The following is a 25,855-nucleotide window of genomic DNA, read 5'->3' as shown; positions in this document are numbered from 1 at the left end:
TATTCTTATTTTCTACTCTTACATTGTAAAATTTTTCCACCATTTTTCACACAGATGCAAAAAGCAAAAATAAGCAGAATATGCAGAATATGCTTCATGATGCCAGCAGAATATGCTTCATGATGCCAGCACCCTGAGCACAGTGGACAGAGAGAGAGAGTCAGGTGGCCCACATGCTACTGCAGTTGACAGTGATCCTAGCAGCCATCAAGAGTGGCTACAGAAGTACTAAAACTCAGAAAACAAAGTGGCTGTGACAAATATGACTGTACAAGTATAATATATTCTAATAACCAACTGGCTAAAGTGAAGGCAGTGAGTATTTAGGATCAGGATAGTAAAACGAGGTTAAAAACACATACCTTTTGTTATGCAAGAATTGTAATGTAAGATTTCAAAGACATACTGAAATAATATTCAATATCTACCAAGTTTACTTTGCACATTTAAAACTGCTCCCACCACTTACCTATGATTCTTTTGTTCATTTACTCAAAACATTTTTACTGATTGCCTGTTATGGACAAAAACCAGGTGATTCATAGTCAATAAAAGTAAATTCCGTACTGACTACAACTCCGTTTGAGTCTCTCAGTTGGGTCCATGCCTGCTCATTGCTTCCTGAGATAGTCCTACATCTGGCTCTTGGTTAATTCCTCATGTCAATCTTCTTTGCTTCTTGGACTGAATTTACTCTTTTCCAAAAACTAGCCTACATACTGATGTTTGCTTAAGAATGGTGGTTTAAGTCAGGCACAGTGGTGCACACCTACGCTCCCAGCTACTCATGAGGTTGAGGTCGGAGAACTGCTTGAGCCCAGGAGTTTGAGCATGTAGTGTGCTATGATCGTGCCCATGAATAGCCACTGCACTCCAGCCTGGGCAGCATAGTAAGATTCTGTCTCCTTAAAAAAAAAAAAAAAAAAAAATTTTGATTTAAAGTTGCCAACTATCTTTTCTTAAAAGGATGGTTATTAATTGCAAGATAAAATTTTCTCGGTTTGAAATTCCTTTTCTTTAATAAAACTAGCAATTCATATTAGCTGCCAATTATTTGCCATTGATTTGTTCATAAATCCTGAACTTTAGGAAATACAGAGTCAATTAATTTTAGCTTCCCTGGCTCCTACTCCCAAGGCTGTAGGACACAATCTATATTCACCACATAGAGAATGAGGCTTCTGGACACTCTGGCTCATTGCCCTTCGGGACACGGCTCCAGCCCCCAAGATCTCTTACTAGCTGAGAGGCTCCATGGCCCCACAAGATGGGAAATCAAAAGATTTCTTGCAAGATTGTTTAAAGAAGTTTAAATTGTAAGCAGTTTTTCAGACCATAAGATCCTAAAAGTTCTTTTATTCTATTTGTTTTTATAATAATTGAATATTATGTTTTTATAATTGCAAATTTCAATAGTATACTGACACAATGACTTAGATAAAGAAACCAACTACTATTGCTACTCCCAATAATGTGGATGACTCACACGGACATCATATTGCACAAAGAAGCCATACACCAAAGAGGACATATTATATGACTCCATTTATATGAAGTTCAATCATAGGCAAAATCAATCTATCTATAATGATAGAAATCACAATAATGGTTACCTCGTAGGGAATGTTATTTACTGTCAATATAGGCAAGTCTTCTGGGGCACTGAAAATGATTTATATCAATGTTCTGATCTGTTTAAGATCAGATACATCAATATCTTAATCTGAGTCATAGTTTTACCTGTGCATACATATGTAAAAATGCAAATAAATATATGTAAATGTATGTAAAGATTTGTGCACATTAATGTATGTATATTATATCTCAATACAAAGAAAAAATAGATTAGATTTTTTTTAAACTTATGAATTCTGAATTCAGAGTCCAATTAAGTAACACACTTCCTTCCACATTCCTTCACTAAATGGTGGGATCCTAGAAACTTTCTGACATTACATTTTTTTTCTTCTTGCCATTATCAAATAGTTTCTCACCTATTTACAATGTGGTAGTTTACAGGAATAGGCTTTAAAGAATGCTCATTGAGTTTAAAAATATTAATTGCCAGTAATTACGATTCTTCTACAACCAATGAAAACTATGAGGACATCAAAATTACCAGTATCTGTGTCAAGTACAAAACAAAAGGCAGGACAAACCCAGCATTTCCAAGCTTAAAACCACTGCTCTTACCAAAAAAATGAAATTAAGGTAAGTAAAAACTAAATCTTTTATGATGCTTCCATCTCTACTCTTCCTTCTAACTAGCTGTTCTCACTTGTCTTGCTTGAATCAAAGAACTTCCCTTTCTCACTTGTGAAATAACAAAGTCTTGTGAAAATATTGTTGCTTATTTTGGGATTTCTTTTTGCTTAACTACAAAAGGAAAATTAAAAAAGATTTCTTGACTGTGAAATGAAAAATTGTAGTATGACATGTTTACAAAAAACATAGTATGCAATATTAATGTTCAAATGACAATTAATGAAAGTAAAAAAGTTGAAAATGAACAAGGAAGAGAGCCTTTTATACAGAAGGCCTACTAACAAAGTATGCAAAGCTGAAACAAGAGAACAAAGTGAATAGAAGTGTGTGAGTGTGTGTGTGTGTGTGTATGTGTGTTCTGAGCAGCAAGGGGAATGGTAAAATAATTTCCGAATCAAAGAAAAAATGCATAGCCAACACTCAAAAGAATATAAGTTATTAAAGGGAGAGACTGTGTTTTTCCTCTAGGTATGACTACGTTATTTTTAATACCAAATTACATTATCAATTTAGATTTCAAAATCAGATGTAAATGGGCCTGTGGCTGGACGTAAACATATTTCATCGAATGCTGAATAAGCATATTTTGGTTATTGCAGTCCAAAAGAAAAAGACATGTTCAGAATACATAAAAAGCAGCACATAAATTATTTAAACATTTTTTTTTTACCAAAAAGAGTCTTTTCTATAGTCTTTTATGTGTAAGCTTCTAATATGTTAATTGATAATAATAAAATGAAATTGACAAAGAGAAAAAAACTGCATCTACTATATCAGCTTAAGTGTAGGTCAAAATCACGGCAGCAAAGTCACGCTGCTTTTCGGTTTATTTGGAAACGCAATTTTAGTCCCAGATTAGCTTTTATAGCAGAAGAAAGCCAGCTTTCTATTTGCCTTAAGAGTCATTGAAAGAGGTCTGTAATTATATGTACCAGTTACCGGACAGGAAAAAACAAATACCAAAACAGGAGCAGAGAAGGAAAAAAGAAAAAGGACAGAAGGAACTGTATGGTGGGGAGGGGTGGAGTCCCTCTAACTGCTCTAGACACAGCCATGACACCGGTTTCCTCTCTTAATGCTGGAAAGAAAAAGTCAATGCTGAAATGACACCTAAGTCAACTACACTCCTTGACCCTTCCAATGATAACCATCAGCATTAAACAGGAAGAATAAAAAAGTAACCCAAATGAGCAAGACTGGAAGAAACATATAATACCTACCGAGAGCTCTGAAGTTGCACAGTACATTAGGAAGAGTTACAATCGTAGATTTAAAAAGAAGACCTGACAGTTCGACAGCCAGTTAACTGCATCTTGAATTCAGCTTCTGGTTAAGCATCTCCGTGAAGGATATTATCTTCCAAGGAAAGTTTTCCTGTATCTGTTGCCTTATTCAGTAAAATATTTTCATTGTGTAGATTAGAAATCTCTTTAACATTAAATCAACTAGCTCTAATACAGACTTAAGAAGCAACAAAGAAAAACAAAACTGCTTTATCTCTTTTAAAGGATCTTTTCATATGTATGTAAACAGATATCAAAACTTATGTTTTTCACTAACATTTGTAGATTTTCCTACTGTTTCTCATAAGAAATGGCCTATCCTTTTGCACTAACTAGATTGCCATGTCTCACCTCTTTTGGTGTAGTTGAAATGTACATAGATATGTGGGTTGGAAACTGCCTGGCTCTCCATTTTAATTAGTAACATAAAACTGCCAGTTAGTTGTGATCAATGTGTAGCCATATATCATACAACACATTTTGAAAATACAAAAGTAAAAAAAGCTTAGAATAAAATTTTTTTAAACTCCAAAAATTATTTGGTTTGAAGAGTAACAGCATTTAACATTTATCATATAAATTCAAAAGAAGTTACTCAAATGTAGGGTTTGAAATCTAAACATACCACCACTCAGTGCTTCACAGGCCTCATAGGTCAGACAGACTGAAAACATAGCAATATTTTTCATAATTCTGAGGACAGTAAAAAAAAAACGTTGTGTTTCATAAAAATGCAACAAGGTGGCCACATTTCCTCCCATGCATGAATAATGTATGATCCACAATGTTATTTGCTAGGCTGTCTAATCACCAACATCTTTCAAAATGTCTACATAAGCTTTAGCTCATTAAGAACAAACATGTATCTGTATAAAAATATCACATACCTATGAACACTCGGAATAATATTCTGCCAGATATCAATATACACATCAAACTGACATGAGTAGGACAACTTCCCTGCATTTCTCAAAGACAAAAATATCAGAAAAAGAAATAAGGAAGAATTATTTCAACTTGTGACATTCATGCTTAATCTAAATATTCAACTTGATCACAACTCACTGGCGGTTTTATATTACTAATTAAAATGGAGAACCAGTTAAGTTTCCAACCCACATATCTATGTACACCTATTATATATATCCAATATCAAGAAATGATCCAAGAGCTATCGTACACTTTGTAAATAGAAGTGAAAAAAATCCAACACAAACAAATAAGAAGACAAATAAGAAAGATTTTAAAGTATAAGGTCTTTTCTATTAGAATAGATTTTATAATCTTGGAAGGGGCTTCTACAATTCATGAGAGAATAATAGAGCAAAAGTTACTGTATTCAACCACAAGCTTTCAATGTAGTAATAAGGGGAAAAAAGTGAAAGGAAAAAGTATCTAAGTTTCTAATAAACAACTACTAAAACCAAAATGAGTTTGTTACAAAGAGTAGTGATAGTTTACAATCAATGCTGTAAAACAAGTAAATTTCTAAAACCACCTTTATATTTCTATATTTTATCCAATACCAAACACTTCCTAGTTACAACAGAGGTAAAAAGATATTTTTTAAAAAACAGCATATAACATTTCTGAGTATGAAAGACAGACTGATCTAGTTCAATGTTATTACTAAAGAAAAAATATTTTCCTTTATATTTTTATTCATACTGGTAAAAAAGCATTAGCTTCAAATCAACAAATATATACTAAACACTCCTATAACTTATTTATTAATTCTTTAGCAAATATTTATTGCCTATTCCATTCATATAGAACCACAATTCCCCCTTCACTGTGGAAGCAGTGTTAGGAAAGTATTTGAAAAAGGAAGTAATAAGAAAGGGCAAAATCCCAAGATGTTACAGGAATGCAGATTTGGAGTTCTGAAGATTTAAAATGGTCTGACCAAATTCATTCATTCATGAGCAAGGGTCAGTGCCAGAAAAAGCTGAAAAGACCTTTTGTACTTGACCAAGTTTAGACTAGTATATGGAATTCCTAAGTACTTAAGTGATTATCCCAAAATTATTCTCTAAATAAACTCTGATAGATTTGTTGACAGATTGTTTTAAAAAGAAACAAAAGCAACAAACAAACAAAAAACCATGCCTTCTGCAATGTAACTTACCAGACCATACTATTTCTTTAGGAGAAAACAGGAGAACAATAGAGTTCAGCTCCAACTATTCTTTAAAAACTCTCATATATCTGAAATGCCACACAGGATACCTCCTTAACATCTTGATAGGCCAATGTCATAATAACATTTGCCCAATACTGTCAACGTGGGCTTTATCAAAGATTTATTTTCTATTTCTGGATATATAATTATTAGGAAGGACAGAGGATTTTCACTATAGTGAACAGAGTAGTGGTAATAACTTCACCATTAAAAACAGCAGTTCCTGAATGCCTTAATCCGGTAAAATGAAATCTTAGAAAATAACTTCCTGATAGCCAATATTATCAGGCTCTCTCAAAGCTTTCAGAGCCTTTAAAAGTTTCAGGTCCAGTCCCAAAAGTTTCTTATAAATCTGAATAGAATGCCCTCTTTGTTGTTTAAGCAAAAGGGACACCATTTTATCTTGTTTGTCTTGAGCACAAGTTCTGTATCCTGCAACACCCCCTGCAGTGTACACCCTTATTCATAAGAATTTTTGCTGCTCCTTGGACATACTCATCTTCTTCCTTTTCACATATCATTTCCGCTGCCCACGTCATTGTCTCCTGAATATTCATATAACTCCTCTCCCACTTCATTTTGCAATCTAATCAAATGATCTCAGAAGGCCTTCTTAGTTCACCCCAACACAGTGCCCTGGCCCCACCAACAGTCACTATCAAATTCCCAATTCTTCCCTGTTGATCGTCATAAACCTATCACTACCTGATACTGTTTTCCAAGTGTATTAGTTTACTCATTTATTGTCTGACTTTTCCACTAACTAAATTCCACAAGGACAGAGACTTGCTAATTATTAGGTGAAGAGGACTTGGCACAAAGTAAATGCTCAATAAATTTTGTTAAATGGATGAATGAGTTTTCTTTTGCTTAATTATAATGGTGAATTATATACACCTTTGACCTAGAAACGTTGGCAACACGATATTATGAGCACTATAATTAATGAAGCAAAAAGTATAAAATTTAAAAAAATCTTAATCACAATTGTCATTTACTTTGGAATGCCATTTTTAGAAACAAAAATTACTATGTTAACAGCATAATCACTTTTGGAGTCTCTCATTGATCCAGGTTTGGTTTCAGCTACTTTCTGTCTTCCTAACTTTAAGTACCTCTCAATCATAGGCACTTCAAAGCTATTTCATAAATAGGCCATGAGTAACTCTGAAATGGTTCCCTATACTGCTACAAACTGGCAGTTTCTACTTCTAACAAGAATAATTTTTAGAAGTTATTCTACTCTATATATCAGATGATAGAATTGCAACTACTTGTTTTTCTTACCACTATTTGCCTTAAGACTATAACTGTCCATCACCAAAAGTTCAAGTTGCCAAAAAAGTTTCATTTTCTTAACTAACCTAGATGCCAGCATTCACCTTACTGACGAATACATATTTCATTTTTTCTCTACCCTAGAAGACTTTAATTGCTGTCTGATATTAACAAAGTGTGTCTAGTAACAGTGAAAAATGCTCATAGCCCTATTAAAAAATGGGCAAAATATCTGAATAGATGTTTCTCTAAAGAAGACATAAATGGCCAACAAGTATATGAAAAAATGCTCAACATCATTAGTCATCAGAGAAATGCAAACCAAAACTATAAGATGATATCTCACCCATTTTAAAATGGCTTTTATCCACAAGACAGGCAATAATGAATGCAGGCAAGGATGTGGAGGAAGGGGAACCTCATATACTATTGGTGGGAATGTAAATTAATACAGTCACTATGAGGAACAGTATGGAGGTCCCTCAAAAAACCAAAAATAGCACTACCATGTGATCCAGTAATCCTACTGGTAGGTATATATCCAAAAGAAACGAAATTAGTATATTGAAGAGATATCTGCATTCTCATGTTTATTGCAGCACTGAATAGCCAAGATTTGGAATTAGCCTAAGTGTCCACTAATGGATGAATGAATAAAGAAAATATGGTACATGTACACAATGGAATATTATTTAGCCATAAAAAAGGATGAAATCCTGTCATTTGCAAAACACACATGGAACTGGTGAATATTAAGTGAAATAAGCCAACCACAGAAAGATAAATCTTACATGCTCTCAACTCATTATGTGGGAGCTAAAAATTAAAACAATTGCTCTCAGGGAGACAGAGAGTAGAATGATGGTTACCAGAGACTGGGAAGGGTAGTGGGGAGCGGGTGATAAAGTGGCAACGGTTAATGGGTCCAAAAATAGAGTTTGATAGAATGAATAAGATCTATTAATAGTATCTGATAGCACAACAGGGTGACTACTGTCAACAATAAGTTATTGTATATTTTAAAATAACTAAAAGAATAGAATTAGAATGCTCTTAACACAAAGAAATGATAAATGCTTAAAGTGATGCATACTCCAATTACCTTGATTTAATTTTTACACATTGTATGCCTGTATAGAAACATTACATGTACCCCATCAATAATACAACTATTATGCACCCATAATAATTAAAAATGTAAATAAATAAATTAAAAAAAAATAGGGCCAGCCATGTTGGCTCACACCAGTAATCCTAGCACTTTGGGAGGCTGAGGCCAGAGGATCACCGGAGGCCAAGAGTTTGAGACCAGCCTGGGCAACAGAGAGAGACCCCATCTCTATAGAAAATAAAAAAATTAGCCAGTTTGGTGGAATATGCCTGTAGTCCCAGCTATTCCAGAGGCTGAGCCAGGACAATTGCTGGAGCCCAGGAGTTTGAGGTTGCTGTGAGCTGTGAATGTGTTCACTCCCACCTATCTTCACTTTCCGTTGTGTAGCCTCTCTCTCATACAATACACAAAACTCCTTTCCAATTGAAACCAGGGCTCCCATGCTAAAAGAATGATTAAATGAACTGTTTACCACATTCATTAACAGTTTGTTCTAATTGTGAATTGTAAAGTATATTCTCCACAGGAGGTAAGTAAGGATAAATGAGGTCCTAAGTGTGGGCCCTGACCTCACAGATCTGGAGTCCTTAGAAAATGAAGATACCAGAGAGCTCTCTCTCTCCCAGGGCCCAGAGAAGAGGCCATGTGAGGACACAGAGGGAAGGTCTCCTTGGGCTCAGTGTGCCCTCATTCTTAACTCATGTCCTAGCTAACTAGGACTTGGGATTTTGTTGCTACAGCAATGATGGGCTGCATGAAATCCCACCACTCTTCTTTGATGACTTCACCTGTGTAACTGGGAGCCTGCTGTTTTGACGTGGTGAACACAACAGAGTCAAAGTCACAACTTTGTTTTCATTTAGCAACCATCCCACCCATGTGCCTTATTGGACCAATAAACAAACAAACAAACAAACAAAAAACATTAAGTAGTTTCTGAATAGTACATAGTACTTCAGTCAAATGCAAAAATTTAGATTTCCAAAGGATTCATTTTTGTTCTCATTTGTGTTTTGCAATATGAAGGAACTACACTAACAAATCTAAGAGACAATAAATTATGTCTTTAGATTTTTAGAGGATAAACAGTAATAAGAAATGAATAGAATAACGAAGGGAAAAATAAATTCTCACTCCTTCCTCCACAAGTCCCACAAAAGGAAACCATAAAGTAATTTCAAATTTCCTGAAATGACTACATGATATATTAATTGTAATACAAAGTGCCACTCTGTGCTAAACTGTGGTTGATATCACAATAAAATGTACTTCATTGCCAAAAGTTTATTTATATTTGGATCATAGTTAATAATTACCATGATGTAATTATTCAAAAATAATAATTCTTAGAAAGAAACCTAAATGCATGTCAGACCTACACAAAAGGGAAATAATGCCATTCAAACTTCACCATTAACATATCTTCCTTGTTTTCCACAAATTAAGGGCCCATAAATTTTATTTATCAGAATAAATCCATTCATGCCCCTTATAGATTTCCAGAGGAAGCCGAAAAATAGCAAACATGCTAATGGGGGGAAAAAGGTATTCATCATATCATTTTCAGGGTCTGTATTTTGGAAAAAATATTTAAGAATCCGAATGTGGCTGGAAACCTATTTGTTTCAATATGTTTTTGTTCATTGAGACCCACAGGCAGAACAATTGATTAGATGACCTCTTATTATCAAAAGCCTTCATTAAGCGTTTAATGTCTCGGCAGGCGAAGAGTAATGCAGGCAAGATAATAGTATACCCCATTTTTCTAGAAATTCACTCTCTAAAAGACATGCTTGACCAGAAAGAGAAGTGTGAGGAAAAGCATCAAATAAACAATGAATGGGGCCAGCAGAGTTAATGGGGAGTGAACAAATTGAAAATCAGTACATTTGCCTCCAACATCCTGCGAGATTTCCTAGTGATGAGACTGCAGTAGTTGCGAGGATAGTACAAAAATAAATTTGCAAGATCACCAGAACTGAGGACCTTTACAATAATTTTATGAGAGGATAGTACAAATGACTGCTGGGAATATATAAAACAGCATAATGGGAATATGCTCTGGTTTCCCAGAACAGTGGTTAAGAATGTTCAGCATAGAGAACCCTCTAGACTGCAAAGAATACACTGCCAGTTGAATGAAAATTATGGAAAGCCATATACAAAGTTTCAGGAAGACAGAGTTCCAGTGTGCTAGATGTAGGGAAAGAGTAATAAAGGAAAATGAATTATGTTTTTCCCTTTCAGTGAAAAAACAATTTGAGTTCACCAAGAAACTGTAAGAAAAAAATGACACAATGTTTAAATAGGTGTTGACGTGTGATAAAAAGTCAACTTGTGATAAGTTCTTTCCGAATGTATTTTTCATGTGATGTACGTTATAAAAATAAAGAATTATTATAATTAATTAGAAAGAGAGTTTGGCAAATTAGTATGGGAAAATAATGAGTCACATGATACAGTAGAAACATAGTCCAGAAGAGCATGAGGAAGGGGAATTGTTGAGTAACAGGAAACGTGATTTCCCAAGAAATGTCAAACTGGTTTCAAGAGAGGCTGAACTAATTTACATCCTCCCACAAAATATAAGAGATCGCAGTGATCCACATCCTCTACAATATTTGGTGTTTTCAGGCTTCTTAATTTTTGCTACCCATGCAGCTACCAAGAAAGTGCCTTGTAGATAAGGATACGATCTTATTATTTTGTTACCCAAGGACCTGGCACAGAGTCCAATACTAATCAATGGGTAAAAGTGAAGCGAAGGAGCCTAGACTTGAGCCAAGATACTTTGCTGTGGTTTTCATTTTAAATTTTGGATCTTGTTCTTTTTCTCTTTCATTCTTCCACACTGCCTCTCCTATCATGCTATATCATTTTTAAAATATTAATAGAATGCTAAATCACATTCACTTTGAACTAAAAGCAATGAGCATTCCAAAAGATAGAAAACATAGCTATACAATTTTGTTTAAATAATCCCATAAAAGTAAGAATATGACTGTCTCTAAACAAGGGTCCACATCTAATTTGGAGAAGGGAAAACATGCATCATAAGTATTCGACAAACATTTGTTTAGTGTAATTGAATGACTGAAGGAAAAATAAGAAAAATTTTAAATGATAATAGTAATAATAAAATATACTAGTATGAAATTGCACACTGATTCTTCTAATTATAAAATTAAACTCATAAGTTTAAGAAGAAATAATAAATCAAACACTCAACAAATGCTGAAGTGCAAAAACTCAAATAAAAAAAGTAAAAAATACTAAAAGACCTTAGTCATTTGAAGTTCCACAAGCCCATTACGAGGTTTCAAGTAGGACTCTATAATGGGTTTGAGAAGCAAGGTGGCAATTTGGGCCAAGGGCTAATTTAAAGTCTATAATGGTCATCTGCTTATCAAGGAATTAACTTACCTTGCAGACCACATAACATTCTTGTGACTTCCATTAAGAGACACACAGAGAAAGAATGAATGATAAGCTTTATCAGGCAACAAACTTTCTCCAGTTCTTATCAATAATAAATTAAAATTCTGAATGGAAGTAGAGAACAAATAATTGAGTAAAACTAGTGGGAGTACTATCAAGCCTTAAAACAACCATCTAACAAAGCAGAATTTATATTTAATAACGTTTAAAAATAGCTCTCAAGAACCATAATACATTAAACTCTGCCAGTCCTCTACAAGAAATACATTTTAAGTGTGAAATAAGTGCTAGCACATTTATGTTTTATATATACATTTATATATAGATAGATAGATAGATATTTCATTCTCCTAGCTCCATATTAAAAAAGAAATAAACTGTTCTAGGAAAAATCTCTTCCAAAGTGATTATTGATAACATTACTAAATAGCTTCTCAAGGGTTTCTTCTATACTTGAGAACAAATGTAAGCATGAGGATTCCATTCATCTAAGCTATAGCATAACTTAGCAGTACAGTATGGCATTAAACCTAGGTTAGAAGATGCCTATGATTAAAGTATTTTTTTGTTTTCTTAACAATTAGCAACATTAATTAAGTAGAAATCAATTGTAATTGAGAAGACAGTGAATACTAAACTAATTACCAAAGTCAGTTGATACATATGAGCAATGTTATTTAATCTAGAAATTCTGTTATAATTTACATATTATGTCTCATATATATATAAACTGAATGCATACAGAAATAGTCTTAATTCTCTTACTCCCATGATTCTTAAATGAATTTATTTGCTACAAATGTTTGCTAAAACAGATTTCTTAAAGTTAATAACATTTCTTTAAAAATGTTTTATTGTGTGGAAGTCAAATTTTTGTTTTTTAATTTATGTATTTGTGTTTTTGCATTTAAAACCAATTGAGGAAAGTAATCCAGTATAATTCAAAATACAGATCCTCTAAATAAGAGATTTGGATTTAACCAGTTCTAATGGTATCAATTTAGTGGTCTTGGTTAATGAGAAGGTAGGACAATTCCAGTAATAAACTGTTTATGTTTTAGAAAAGTACACACAATATTATCTCTGGCCAATTTAGTAGCATTTGTTTAGCTATTATTCCAAATGCATCAAATATTACCGGAGTTATCTGAGAAAGTTAAGGTGATATTCTGAGGTACCTAACTTTCAGTGAACCCAGAAGTTTCTAGTCCATAATATGAAAATATCACAAAATATATACTGGTTCTTTACAGAGAAAACATACAATTAATATTATATTAGATATCTTGTTCCAAAAAATAATCTTTTAAAAATTATGGTTAAAAATATATTAACAGTAAATTTACCATCTTAACCATTTTTAAGTGTACTATACCACGGTGTTAACTATATCCATACTATCATGTAACAGATGTCTAGTATGCTTTCATCATAAAACTGAAACTTTGTATCCACTGAACAACCACTACCCTTTCTCCTCTCCTCAAAAAACACCTATTTAAAGGAATTTAAAGGTTCATATATTTTTTAAATGGAAGCACCATGGATTCTTATATTCATACAATCAGTATCACAATAAACTGAGTATTCCAACAGAGTTCACTCTATTCACCACCAAATTATCTTTCAATATATAAAACCATATATTTGATATAATGTCCTTCAGTTTTTGTACATCATATTTCTTCAGAGATCTGCCAATTCTCAAAGGATATCTGAGTCAATAGTGTAAATGAGAGAGATAGATTATCGCTTGGCAATTTTTTCCTGTAAAGGACCAGAGAGTAAATATTCTAGGCTTTGTGAGCCATATGGGTTTTGTTGCAACGATCCAATAATGTAATTGTAACACAAACACAGTAATGGACAATACATACACAGATGAGCATGACTGTGCGTCAGTAAATATGTATTTACAAAAACAGGCGCAGGCTAGATTTCTCCAGTGGGCTATACTTTGCCAACCCCTGAGAGATAAAGAGAAAGGGAGGGTGCAAATATTTTCTCCCATACATCCCATAAAGGGCTGATAATAAGAATCTATATGGAATTTAAGAAAATTAACAAGAAAAAAATCAAACAACCCCATCAAAAAGTAGAGAAAGGACATGAACAGAAACTTTTCAAAACAAGACAGAATAATGGCCAGCAAACATAAAAAAATGCTCAACATCTCTAATCATTAGAGAAATGAAAATCAAAACCACAACGAGATATTACCTAACTCCAGTAAGAATGGCCTTTATCAAAAAGTCCCCAAACAACAAATGTTAGCGGTGGGACTGCAAATTAGTACAACCTCTGCGGAAAGTAATTTGGAAATATCTCAAAGAGTTAAAAATAGAAATACCATTGGATCCAGCTCTCCCACTACTAGGCATCTACCCAGAGGAAAAAAAGACATTCTATAATAAAGACATCTATACTCGAATGTTTACTGTAGCACAATTCACAATTGCAAAGATCAGGAAACAACCCAAGTGTCCATCAATACATGAGTAGATTAATAAAATGTGGCATATGTATACCATGGAATACTACTCAACTACAAAACACAATGGTGAACCAGCACCTCTTATATTATCGGGGATAGAGATTGAGCCCATCCTTTGAAGTGAGGAATCACAAGAATGGAAAAACAAGCACCACATGTACTCGCCATCCAATTGGTACCAACTGATCAACACTAAGATGCTCACAAGGAGGTAATATTCACTGGGTGCCAGTCAGGTGGGAGGGGGTGGGGAGGTGGGTAAACTCACAACTAATGGATGCAGAGCGCACTGTATGGGGGAAGTGCAAGTTTGTAGGCCTGGCTTGGGTGGCATTATATGTAACCAAAATGTACCCCCATAATATTCTGGGGAAAAAAAAGAGAAAGGGAGGGAAGGGAAGAGGGAGAGGGGCAGGAACGAGGGAATGTGAAAGAAAGAAAATCTAATAAAAGTATTAGGAACTATTACTCCTGAGAACAAGTAGCTACTTAGTGGGATTGACATTATCTATTCTATTGACTAACTTTGATAGCAAGGCCCTAGAAAATGGAACAAATTTCTTTTATGACTTGCTTCAATGCTGACTGAACTATTGGCATTCAGTACATCAGCATAAATAATGAAAATATTGATCCTGAGTAAGTACATCCTAGTACTAACCTTAGTAATGGATGGAATATGACGGTAATGTTTCTGGCTCCAGGTTTGCAGACAAATTTTGTTCCTCCACCTTCAATTAAGTTGTCATCAGGACCCCCTTTCCGAAAAAAGAAAAAAAAGAAGTTCAGCTCATTGAAACTTTAATAAATAAATAAACCAAGCCCATCTAGATGAATGCTGTACTGTCATAAGTAGAACCGTGTTTGAAAACAATTATTTTCAATATCTATACAATTAGTTTCAATGATGTAGTGCAGTCTTCTCACTTGAATAAACAATGGATTAGAATTTTCACTCTGGAGTGGAATGGCATATTTAAAGCAATGGTGCAAGACTAAGGTTAAAATTTGAGCTTTAGTGACCAGTGTCTATCTTGGACAGTACCTTGGACAGTATGGCACACGAAACTTTCAGGGGAACGAAGTACCCTACAAAGGTGCCTCATGTTGTAATGTTTGGAACAGAGACTCATAAGTCTGACTATATTTCATCAAATCTAAGACCCTACTGATTATAAGATACACAATTATTTTATGTACAATTAAGGAAAAACTTTCTGCCAATTAAATTATACACTGTTTTAGAATGTTTATTTTTCTCTTATTGAAAAGCGCCTTTGGCTTTTTAAATAAATAGATGTTTACTATAAATCTCTCAAGCACATTCGATAAGGAAATCTAAGAAAAATAAATTCACTAAGCTATCCTTAAAACAATATAATATTCAAAGTCTGGCTCTTCTGAATTACTATGACTCAGTTGTCAATGTCCTTGTCCTCTAAACAGTGTCATCCTGTGTCACCATGAGCATGGGTTTCTTACAGGAGTGCTCCATGCAGCCAGCATTTTATTCCAAGCTGCTGACACCCATTCTGTAAAGTTTTAAGTCGATGCTTTCTCGATGCTATCAAAAGGTTTTCCTATACCAACCAGGACTCATAGTGCTTCCTTAAATAGTCTTTAACTGGTTCATTAATTGAAATAATGAAGGGTCATGGCATACGATGTGACCACCAAGCTCACACAGACTGAGGCAATAATAATTCCTCATGACTGTTTTCCAATGGACAGCCGTTAAGACGCCACTGATTGAAGACACATCCTTACTCCAGAGAGTTTAGAGTGCGCAAACTCTGGATGCTGGGAGAAATGCTTTCCCCCCACTTCTCATGTTTCTTTCCATTAGAATGAAGTTCAATTAATGTAATCCCTAGCCTCTCTCTGCCTTCTGTCCACTCCAGGGAAAGTCAAGTAATTCCTTTGATTGGTAAAAATTGGGAAGAAAAAGCTGGGCATACATGGCTTAGCAACCCCCTATTCCACTGTAGGAACCAGAAAGCCTGTAGGTAGCAAGCAGTGTCTGGTGTAAGTTTAGCTTTAAAGGTCCTGCCTTGACAGAGAATAAATTTGTCTACTTTTGATGTTCAGTTAGCAAGCCCCATTTGACTCTCAAACTAGGTCATATCCTCCAGTCTACCTTAGATCAGTACAAGAGTGGTACTTCACTTTCCATCTACCTTATGTATATTATTATTGCTCAACAGTTTCAGAACTCGGGCAGGAAAGATGGCTGCTATTTAGTGGGCTTCCTCAAAACCCTAGCAATCTATATTTATATTTGGTTTCTTTCTTCTAAACTAAAAATCTTGTTTCTGATTATAGTTCTTTGCATGTTGCAAAACGCAACTAAATCTCACTTGACTTATTATCTTATCTACCTTAACAGTCTCTGAGGCATCTTGGAAATTGATAAAAACATATGAAGTTTCAGAAATCCATACCCTGCATCATCAAGACTTCCCCAAGGCATCAGAGTCTAGACAAATACCATTTGGATCAGTTGTTTCTATCAACTAATCAGAGTATAGTTTTTCTTAACAAAAAAAAAAAAAAAAATACAATGGTGTGCACAGCTCTTAATTCAAAACTGTAAGCTATTTTTCTCATTTGCAAACATTCCATCTTGTAATACTATATTTGCATCAGAGATATTAACATCCTAAGTTTTGTTGAGTTAAAAAGAAAGCAAAGAGAAAGCATCAAGATGAACACAAATACTACTCCTTTAATAAAAATCCTCCTTGAAAAGTCACATAGTGTGGTTACAAAAAAAAAAAAAAAGACTAAATATACCTTCTTTATTAACACTTTTCCTTAAAAGAATATCAAATCTAGTAAGAATTGAATCACCAAGATGTGTGTAGAAGAAACCAGGATATATTCTGCACTCCAGGAACAAATAAAACTACACACAAAAAAAATATATGAATTACTCAATATGAACATATCTTTTAAGGACATGTGTAAGTTGAACTAGATGATTTCCAATGGTTTCTAAGTATTCTGAAGTTATTCCATATTAGTTACTCCAAATTAAATTCAGACCTGATTAACCTGGATGCAGTAAAACCAGCACCTTCACTCACACTAAACTGTATGCACGTCCACCTCTATTCTTTGGCCACACTGGGCTACCGACCATCTGAAGGTCCCTCTCTCTTCCTGCCATTTCTTTAGGTCCACATCTAGCCTCAAACCATCAAATGCCCCTCTCCACAGTTCACAATTCCCATAACAGTGACTATATACAAAATAACCTGTGGGAACTTTAACATGAGTCGCTTCCATTATTGTCAAGTGTTTTCTAACATTTATGTAACTTTTCCCACCTGGAATGCAACTTTCTGGAAAGTGATTATACAAGCATACATTTGGTGAATGAAGGAGGGAACAAACAAAGACCTAACTTGGTAGAACGTTATTATAATTAGATGACAAAGTATATGTGGAAGCCCTTTGTAAATTGTTAAAAATCTAACAAATGCAAGCAATTCTCTGTATCCCCAAAGCCTGGCAGGTAGTAGGCATGCTTAATAAACATTTATTGATGACAACACTATAGAGAACAAAGATAACAAAAGATAAGCTACAATACCAACAATAAAGCACAGAAGTCACCAGAAATACCAGTGAGAGGAAGGTTTGGCTGTGAATATAAAGGCATGATGACAGTGCAGGAAGCTAGAAACTAAATAATAGTTTCATTTGTCTGAAACCCCTGCTAGTCACAGAAAGATGATTAAGATGATTACTGATTCACACAGTGCAGTTAAGCTAAATAAAAAGTAAAGTTCGGGCAGAAATAGGGAAAAAAAAGATACTCCCCTCTCTACCCCAAACCCCAACCAAAATTCCACCTACAGGAACCTCACACACTCTTCCAGTTCCATTACCAAGTGTCATCTATACTGCATTGACATGATTTCCTCTTTTTGACAAGTCGTCCAAATGTAGCTTAATAAATTACCAATTAACAGCACCACTCCGGTGAAAATATTCTTGAAAGTAAAGCTGTCAGAAACAAAAGTAAAGGCCACGGTCAAAAACCACAAGGTCTGTAAATCTTGGCCCTCTGAAATCTACTCTAGCATTTCAGTATTCTGGGTGAGAAACAAAACTCACTTTTCCTCGCAAGCCTTCCTGTGATCAAGCAACCAGGGAGCTGCCGTCACGAACATTCTGAAGGAACATGTTCAACCCTGAGAAGAGCACGGACTGGCCAGACTTCCCTCCCCTTCGCTCATCACACGTACAGTCTAACTGTGGCTGTCAGAGGCCAGGTGACGGGCACCAGAGACAATGTTGACTGATGATGGATGGCTGGAATGAAGGGAAAACTAACAACAGTATTACAAGTAGAATATATTGTGCCAAAGGAGGGAAAGAAATGCCCAGTCATATTTCCTATTTTTTCTTCTCATTATTGGAGTACCTGAAGACTATTGCATATTTTTTTAACAAGGACAATGGTTTGACAGGTTCTCCAAGACAACTGGCAACAGGCACCAAGGCCACCCGATGACTGCAGGAATTTCAGCATCTTAGTGCTTGCAGGCTAGTACCTTCCTTTAGAAATTGTTTACTTTTCAGTAATTAGCTTCTCAATTTATTCCTTGATTCTTCCCAACTATAATTGAATGTAGTTTGTAATGAATATAGTCATCTTAATAAAACACAAGGAAAACCAAAGTCTCAGAAAGAAGTGGAAATAAATAATATTCTCATTGAAATGACCTCAATATAGTAGAATCAAAATAATCTCGTGTCAGATCCCAGATCTGCTACTTATCATTAGCACAAGTGTGATAAAATTATTGAAATTCTCTGACCTTCAGCTTTCCTGTTTATAACATTAAGGATTGCAATCAACTCTTTCAAAGACTGGTGATTTTTAAGTGAGATAACGTACACCGCGCATTCAGTACAGTGTTCAACACCTGGTACATCTCAAATAAATGGTTGTCTCCTTTTCCCTTGAGAATGACTTTCCCCCTTCTCTCTCTCTCTCTCTCCCTGGAACAAAGACTAGGAACGAAAAACAGTCCAAATGCAAAGAAAGTTATTCTCGTTACTTTAGGCAACACAGTACTAGTTGATTAATGAGACCAACTTTATAACAAATGAATAAAACATGCTTGTCTTATTAATATTTGGGGGGCAATATTATTGCAGTGAAATATTTAGAAAATTGCTGGGAACACGTATAGCATGACAATCACATAAACCTGTCTCTATTCTTAATTTTTCAATTAAAAATAATACGAAATGTATAGGCATTGACATTATGAATACCTTGTACCAAGTGCTTAAATAAAAATAGTTTAGAATTTGATGTTGACTTTTGTTGAGCCGCAGAAAGCAGCATGTCCCATCTGACAGTTTTAATGTATCCTGACTTTAAAATTGGCCTTTCCACATAGAGAAGAACCACAGTAAAGGTGAATTATTTTACAGCAAATATTTTGCTTCATAAATACTTTCTAAAGATTATGAAAATGCATGCAGCACAATAAATGTGGAATTCCTGATTGCATCAATAAATAAGTTCTTTAATTGGCTCTAAGAGCCAGCTGAATGGTCTAAGAGTTCCCTGAATTCACAGCTGTCACCTGCCAGAGAGGTTCTCTTAGATTAAGCTCTTTAGCAAGTGCCTATTCTTAAAGCATATATTATCATTATGACTTAAAGCTGTTGCTGCTGCTAACACCACCACTAAACTTGTAACAAGAGTCTATATATGACCTTGGGGTTTGTTGCTACACCAAGAAAACAAAGGTAAAATATTTATCCTTGCCCTTCTATTTTACTATTACAGTAAAGTCAAGCAAATCAAATCATGATTGGTGATGGCATTGTATTGCCTGAGCTGCTTCTGACTTATGAAGAAAATCTGGGCAAGAAGCCCCTTCAAGGAAAGGATCATCTTCTAGCTCAACTATTATCTAGTGTATAATTATTAATAATAATACTATTTTGGTCATGGATGTGTCCCTTGTACTTTGAATAGTTTTCTAGCATGTAATAAGCACACAGTAAATATCTGCTGAATCAATATACGAAAAAAATGAACAAATAAAAGATGACAAAGAATGTCTTTTTTAGACCAAGTGAATTCTAACCACAAACTACCTAGGAAGAAATAGCAGTTATGTTTTTATATAAAGTTTTCTCAGCACAGAATCCATGTTTCAAGAAAGGGCTGAAAAGTATATTGATTCTAATATTATTTATAAAAGACAACCTCTCAAATAGAAATAAACTATTTATTCCTGCCATAAGACAAATAAATGCCTTGCCAATATTTCACTGAATTATATTTTATTCATGTGTAGCTCTAATACTGTACTGTGGGTAATTAAGATACGTGCCAAGTATTATGCTGGGCATAGAAGATAAAAGGAGGAAAAATGATTCTTATTTATAAAATATCTACTAGGAAACTGGTAATGTGCTGGAGCCTTTACATAAAGAAAACCTCACTTAATCCTAACAGTATCCATGTAATATTGTTATCTAATACACAGATGAAAAGAAGGAGGCTCATGGCAGCAGGCAGGGGTGTAAAGTATCTGATTCAAGGTCACACATATGGTAGGTTCCGTATTCAAACTTCAGTCTGTCTTCTCCAAGAACAATTGTTTTTCAACTATGTATCCTACAATGTGCTTCATATTTTATGTTTCCAAAGAATCTGCAGGTTGAATAAGATGATGTAGATGATGGTGATACAGGAAAAGTCTAAAACAGGCAGCACTAAACTCTGAATTTGTGGTAGTTTGATACATAAAATGTATTTTCCATGGAATCAACACTAAATAAGGCAGTGAGTCATTCAAGCCAATACACAAAAAGCCTCTTTGATTAAAAACATAAGTAAAGATTAAGAGAAACTATATATTTTTTTCCCTAAAACAAAAAGAATATAAAAAGACCATATTCCTTTGTAGTTCGATAAATGAATACATTCTAGCTTCTTCATAACAAGTGAATTTTATAATTTACTACTTATTTGGAAATGGTCTTTTGGTTTAAAAAACAAAGCAAGAGGGGAAAAAGACAGTTTAATTATCTTCCTAATAATAAATTAAAAGAGGTTTGGAAGGATGGGATAACAAGGGAACAAAGAAAAATGAAACAGCAAATTTCAAGTTTAGTCATTGCTCATCCTGAGCCATCAGTAAAACGTGTCCACCTGGAGCTCTTCCAAGAGCATAAGTCAAAGGAGGCTCCATTAGCAGCAGTCTCGAATGTGTGTGTGAAGTGGCATGCTCTGTGAAGAGCACAATGTAAGACACGAGCCAGTTACAACAGGATCCACGGTCTGCATGCATACTTTTAAATTGTTGATCAATAAGGCCCAGGGAATTTTAATTGATCATCTTTGAGGAACATTCCTATCTTAGTGACATTATCCTCCAATTCACTTTAAGGCTACAGAGGAAGATTGCATTGATTCTTTCTTCTCTGTATACTCTTCAACTGATTCCCTATGTTTTAATCATCTTGAATCTACTAATTACATTTTAGTGGCTATTGGGTACATCTAACTCAGAGATTTTCATATGTGTAAGCTGGGGTCCCCTACCTTATTTGTCTGTGTTCCTTTCTTTCACTTAGCATGATTTTAAGGTTCATCAATATTGCAGCATGTGTCAGTACTTGATTTTTTTTATGGCAGAATAATATTCCAATGTACGTATATACCACATTTATCTATTTATCAGCTAATGAACATTTGGGAATCTCTACTTTTTGGCTATTATAAACAATGCTGCTATAAACATCCACATACAAGTTTTGTGTGGATGTATATGTTCAGCTCTCTTCAGCACACACCTAGAACTGTAACTGCTAAGTCATATGGTAACTCTGTGTTTCACATTTTGAGGAACTGCCAGACTGTTTTCCAAAGATGCTGTACCCTAATGCTAGGGTTTTTGTTTTAAAATAACTAATTATTTAAAAGAAAATGGGCCGAGCGCAGTGGCTCATGCCTGTAATCCTAACACTCTGGGAGGCCAAGGCAGGCAGATTGTTTGAGCTCAGGAGTTCGAGACCAGCCTGAGCAAGAGCGAGACCCCGTCTCTACCAAAAATAGAAAGAAATTATATGGACAGCTAAAAATATATATATACAGAAAAAATTAGCTGGGCATGGTGGTGCATGCCTGTAGTCCCAGCTACTTGGTAGGCTGAGGCAGGAGGATTGCTCGAGCCCAAGAGTTTGAGGTTGCCGTGAGCTAGGCTGATGCCACGGCACTAGCCTGGGTAACAGAGTGAGACTCTGTCAGAAAGAAAGAAAGAAAAGAAAGAAAGAAAGGAACGAACTGGGGGGGGGGGGGCAGAAAACAGAGGAAGTAAGAGTATTTTTTTCTCTAGAAGAACCCCTTCCCACCAGCCTTACTTCCCCAACCTGCCTCCTGTAGGGTGGCCCTGTCTATGTCAAAGGACCTTTGAGCATTGCAAAATGTAACACATGATGACTAGAGTAGAAGCATTTGGGAACTGGCACAGCTGGGAAACTATTAATATTGGTGCTATCTGCACTGTTTCAACTAAGTGTCTGTGGTGGTTTATCACTCATGGTTAAAACAGACAATAAGGTTTCTCTCCTCACTCAAGTTTCAGATTACATTTAATTTTACTGTTTGCTCTGTAATTCTTGTTAAAATGAAGCAAGAGTAATAGGCAGGACAACAGAATACTGTGAAGTTCTCTAATCAGATGAGCCCATCTCAGTGCTGACCTAACGTGTATGGTGGGCTAGTTGGGAGTCCTCCGATGACAGCTTGCCAGCTGAATGGTGGATTTGAGATGTGAATAAGCATGACGATGAAAACACATTGAGCCCATCAATCTTATTTTATGTGTGAAATGGTCTACAATGGAGCTCAGGCCACTGCAAATGATTAGTGCATAAATATACTAATTCATATGGAAGAAATGGTCTTGTTAAAAGCTGTCATTGTCTTCATACTCAGAGATGTGCTTAAATCTAAGTATTCCCAAAGTTGAAACTGAATTCTTTTCAAGGGATCGACGTGACAGGTACAAAGTATAATAACCCACTATGACTAAGAGAAGTTAGAGAGATAGCAGGCTCCTTAAATACAAATTCAGAGTCAAATACAGGTTATAAAACACGGTGGCATTTAACTTACTGAAAAAGATAATCAGTGCTGGCGTCCAAATAGAAACAGCACTATTTCATGGCTCACTGGAAGCATCTGGATTACTACAGCACAGGTAATTTCAAATAACTTTACCAGCAAACCCATAGTCACTGTTTAGGTTTAATTAGCAAGAGTCAACTTTCCAGGCACGCTGGCAGGGTTGGGGAACCTGAGGCCTTGGGGCCATGTGTGGCCTTCTGAATTCTCGAGTGCGACCTTTTAACTAAATCCAAATTTTACAGAACAAATCCTTTTAATGAAGGGATTTATTCCGTGAAGTTTGGATTTGGTCAAGGGGCCACATTTGTGGATCCGGAGGGCCACATGTGGCCTTGAGGCCAGAGGTCCCCCACCCTAACAGAATTAAATGGGTCTTCCAAGCCAGCTAAACATGAGCCATGACATGATCAACACTCAAAATCATAATTGGTAGAGGCATTTTTTCCTATTTTAATGTAAATAGAGAATATTATAGGACTGTACATACACTATGCTCAGAAAATAATTGATAAAAAATAGTTAGTATTTTACAGTCATCCAGACTCAGGCTACCTAGCCTGCAGCTCTTCGACCTCCAATACTTTGTTTTTACCCCAATGGAGTACTATATTGATAACAAACTGAAATACAGCCCTCCTACTTATTTACAGTCAAAATAATGACAACAACCAAAAGAGAAAAAGGTACGCTTTCTACGTTTCAAGTCCTGACCTCTGTCCTTCATTGAATTTAGTAAGTTCAATATCAGCCATACACCTATTTCCTCCACATTTGTCTGGCACACTTATCTGTACCCTCAAAGTTTTTATTGGCCATTTGATCAGTCTTGACTGTTGTAAAGCACATATCCAAAGTGTCAACATTTTACAGATTATTTGATCCCCAAATTCCAGTTCTAGGAATTTACTTCCAACATCAATAAAAAATTATAACATGGGTGAGCTTAAGATTTGGTAATAGGAATGTTCATCATAGAATGGTATATTAAACTTTAAAAAAAGAAAACACTTGAAATGCAAAACAGAGAATTGATTAAATAAGCAAATAGATATACAAATACACTCACATATATAAATGGAATATTATGCAGCCAACAAAAATAGATATGCACTGTGGATGAGGCAAGAAATAGATAAGACAGGAATCATTATGGCAAAAGGTTATTAAAATTATATTGCAAAATAAGCTTGTATTATGTGTCCAATAATTTTAGTATCAGAAGTCTTTGCTGATTTGATTCACCTCTGCTGAATCCTGGTTTCCTTTTCCCTGTGTATCGTGTGTGTGTGTGTGTGTGTGTGTGTGTGTGTGTTACATAAGCTCATAATCCTCAGACATTTATCTGTAGCAATTTTTGAAGACCTGGTTTGAAAGTAGGTTCTATCAGAAAACATTAGCAACAGTTTCTGCTAGTCCACTTAAGGGAACTGCCAAACTGGGACCCATTTTCTCCCTTTGAAATTTTCCCACACTACCCAGAGGATGTATATTTTGACAAGAAATCTGGTTATGAATTCGTCAGGGATGTTTTTCCTCCTTGCTCTTTGTCAAGGTGGCCAATTTTCCCTCAGTCTCTTATAGAACATGGAGAGATTACGGGAAAGGGATGATATATTTAGATGACCCATATACTTTAGAGAAATCTGGGAGTACTTTCTGTTCAGACTCCCCAGCTTGGATAGATCCTGGGCTTGTGCCTGTTCTCCCGTGCCTGGCAAATTCCTTGGGTTTGGAAAATACTCTTAGGGTGAAAACTGTCTGTTAGTATTTTCTCTGTATCTCTCTGTAGTCCTTTTATTTATTTTCTTTTATGTATCAGTAATCCTAACTTTCTTGCCAGTTCATCAAAACAATTTAAACACATTTCTAAATGTTTTACCGAGCATTTTTTGTTTTCTCATGGAAGAATCAATGAAGGTCCAGTCCTACTGCCGGAAAGAGAACTGTACACACAATCCTCTCTTTATGGAACAGTCTACAAATAACTTCACTTAAAAATTCAATTATTCAAAGTGCAAGTATCTTTGGATTCTATTCAGATATCCTTATTACTATTTTTATGTTTTTAATCAATTTGCATAGTAAACCAAACTAGGGTAACCATTATAAAACAATCCAAAAATAACAATAACTACATAGAGCAGAATTAGAGCTTTGCTTTAAATGTTATCAGTTCCCTTGATATATTGGAATATAATAATATGTAATAAAATGCAACTTAACATAGATCACAAAATCAGATATTAGGAGAATAAAGTTCTCCAACTCTGATATCAAAGATATGGCATTAAGTAAGTTGTTTAACCTCTTTGAGTCTTTAATTTCTTACTGATACAATAAGGGGAATGAATCAGAGTATGCTAATGAGAAACCCTTCCATTTATGAATTTTGATTTCATAGATCATAAAATTTCCTTTATAATACATTCTTCCTATTGGTTTTATTTACATTTTTCTGATATTGCATAAGATAGTACAGTAGCACTTTTATCAAGTAGAAATTTATTCTAATTATTATAATCATGGAGATATCAAATGCAATAATTCTAATGAAATTTTAATGAGAATAAACTGTATTTTTTGCGCTGGGATATTAGTTATGCTTTAAGAAAAAAATAATTGGCATCATTTT

General features: G+C 34.9%; 1 protein-coding gene across 1 annotated transcript in view; it reads right to left on the bottom strand.

Annotated features, from left to right (window-relative positions):
- Positions 1-25,855, bottom strand: part of EXOC4 (exocyst complex component 4) — a 738,581-nt gene that overhangs the window by 390,646 nt on the left and 322,080 nt on the right. Inside the window, exon 10 of the mRNA XM_069462610.1 lies at positions 14,713-14,809. Coding sequence (XP_069318711.1) covers positions 14,713-14,809 — 97 coding nt within the window. The remainder of the gene's footprint in view (positions 1-14,712; positions 14,810-25,855) is intronic.

The sequence above is a fragment of the Eulemur rufifrons genome, chromosome 29 (genome assembly GCF_041146395.1).
Source record: "Eulemur rufifrons isolate Redbay chromosome 29, OSU_ERuf_1, whole genome shotgun sequence".
Classification (NCBI taxonomy): domain Eukaryota; kingdom Metazoa; phylum Chordata; class Mammalia; order Primates; family Lemuridae; genus Eulemur; species Eulemur rufifrons.
This window is presented reverse-complemented; position numbering and strand designations above follow the sequence as displayed.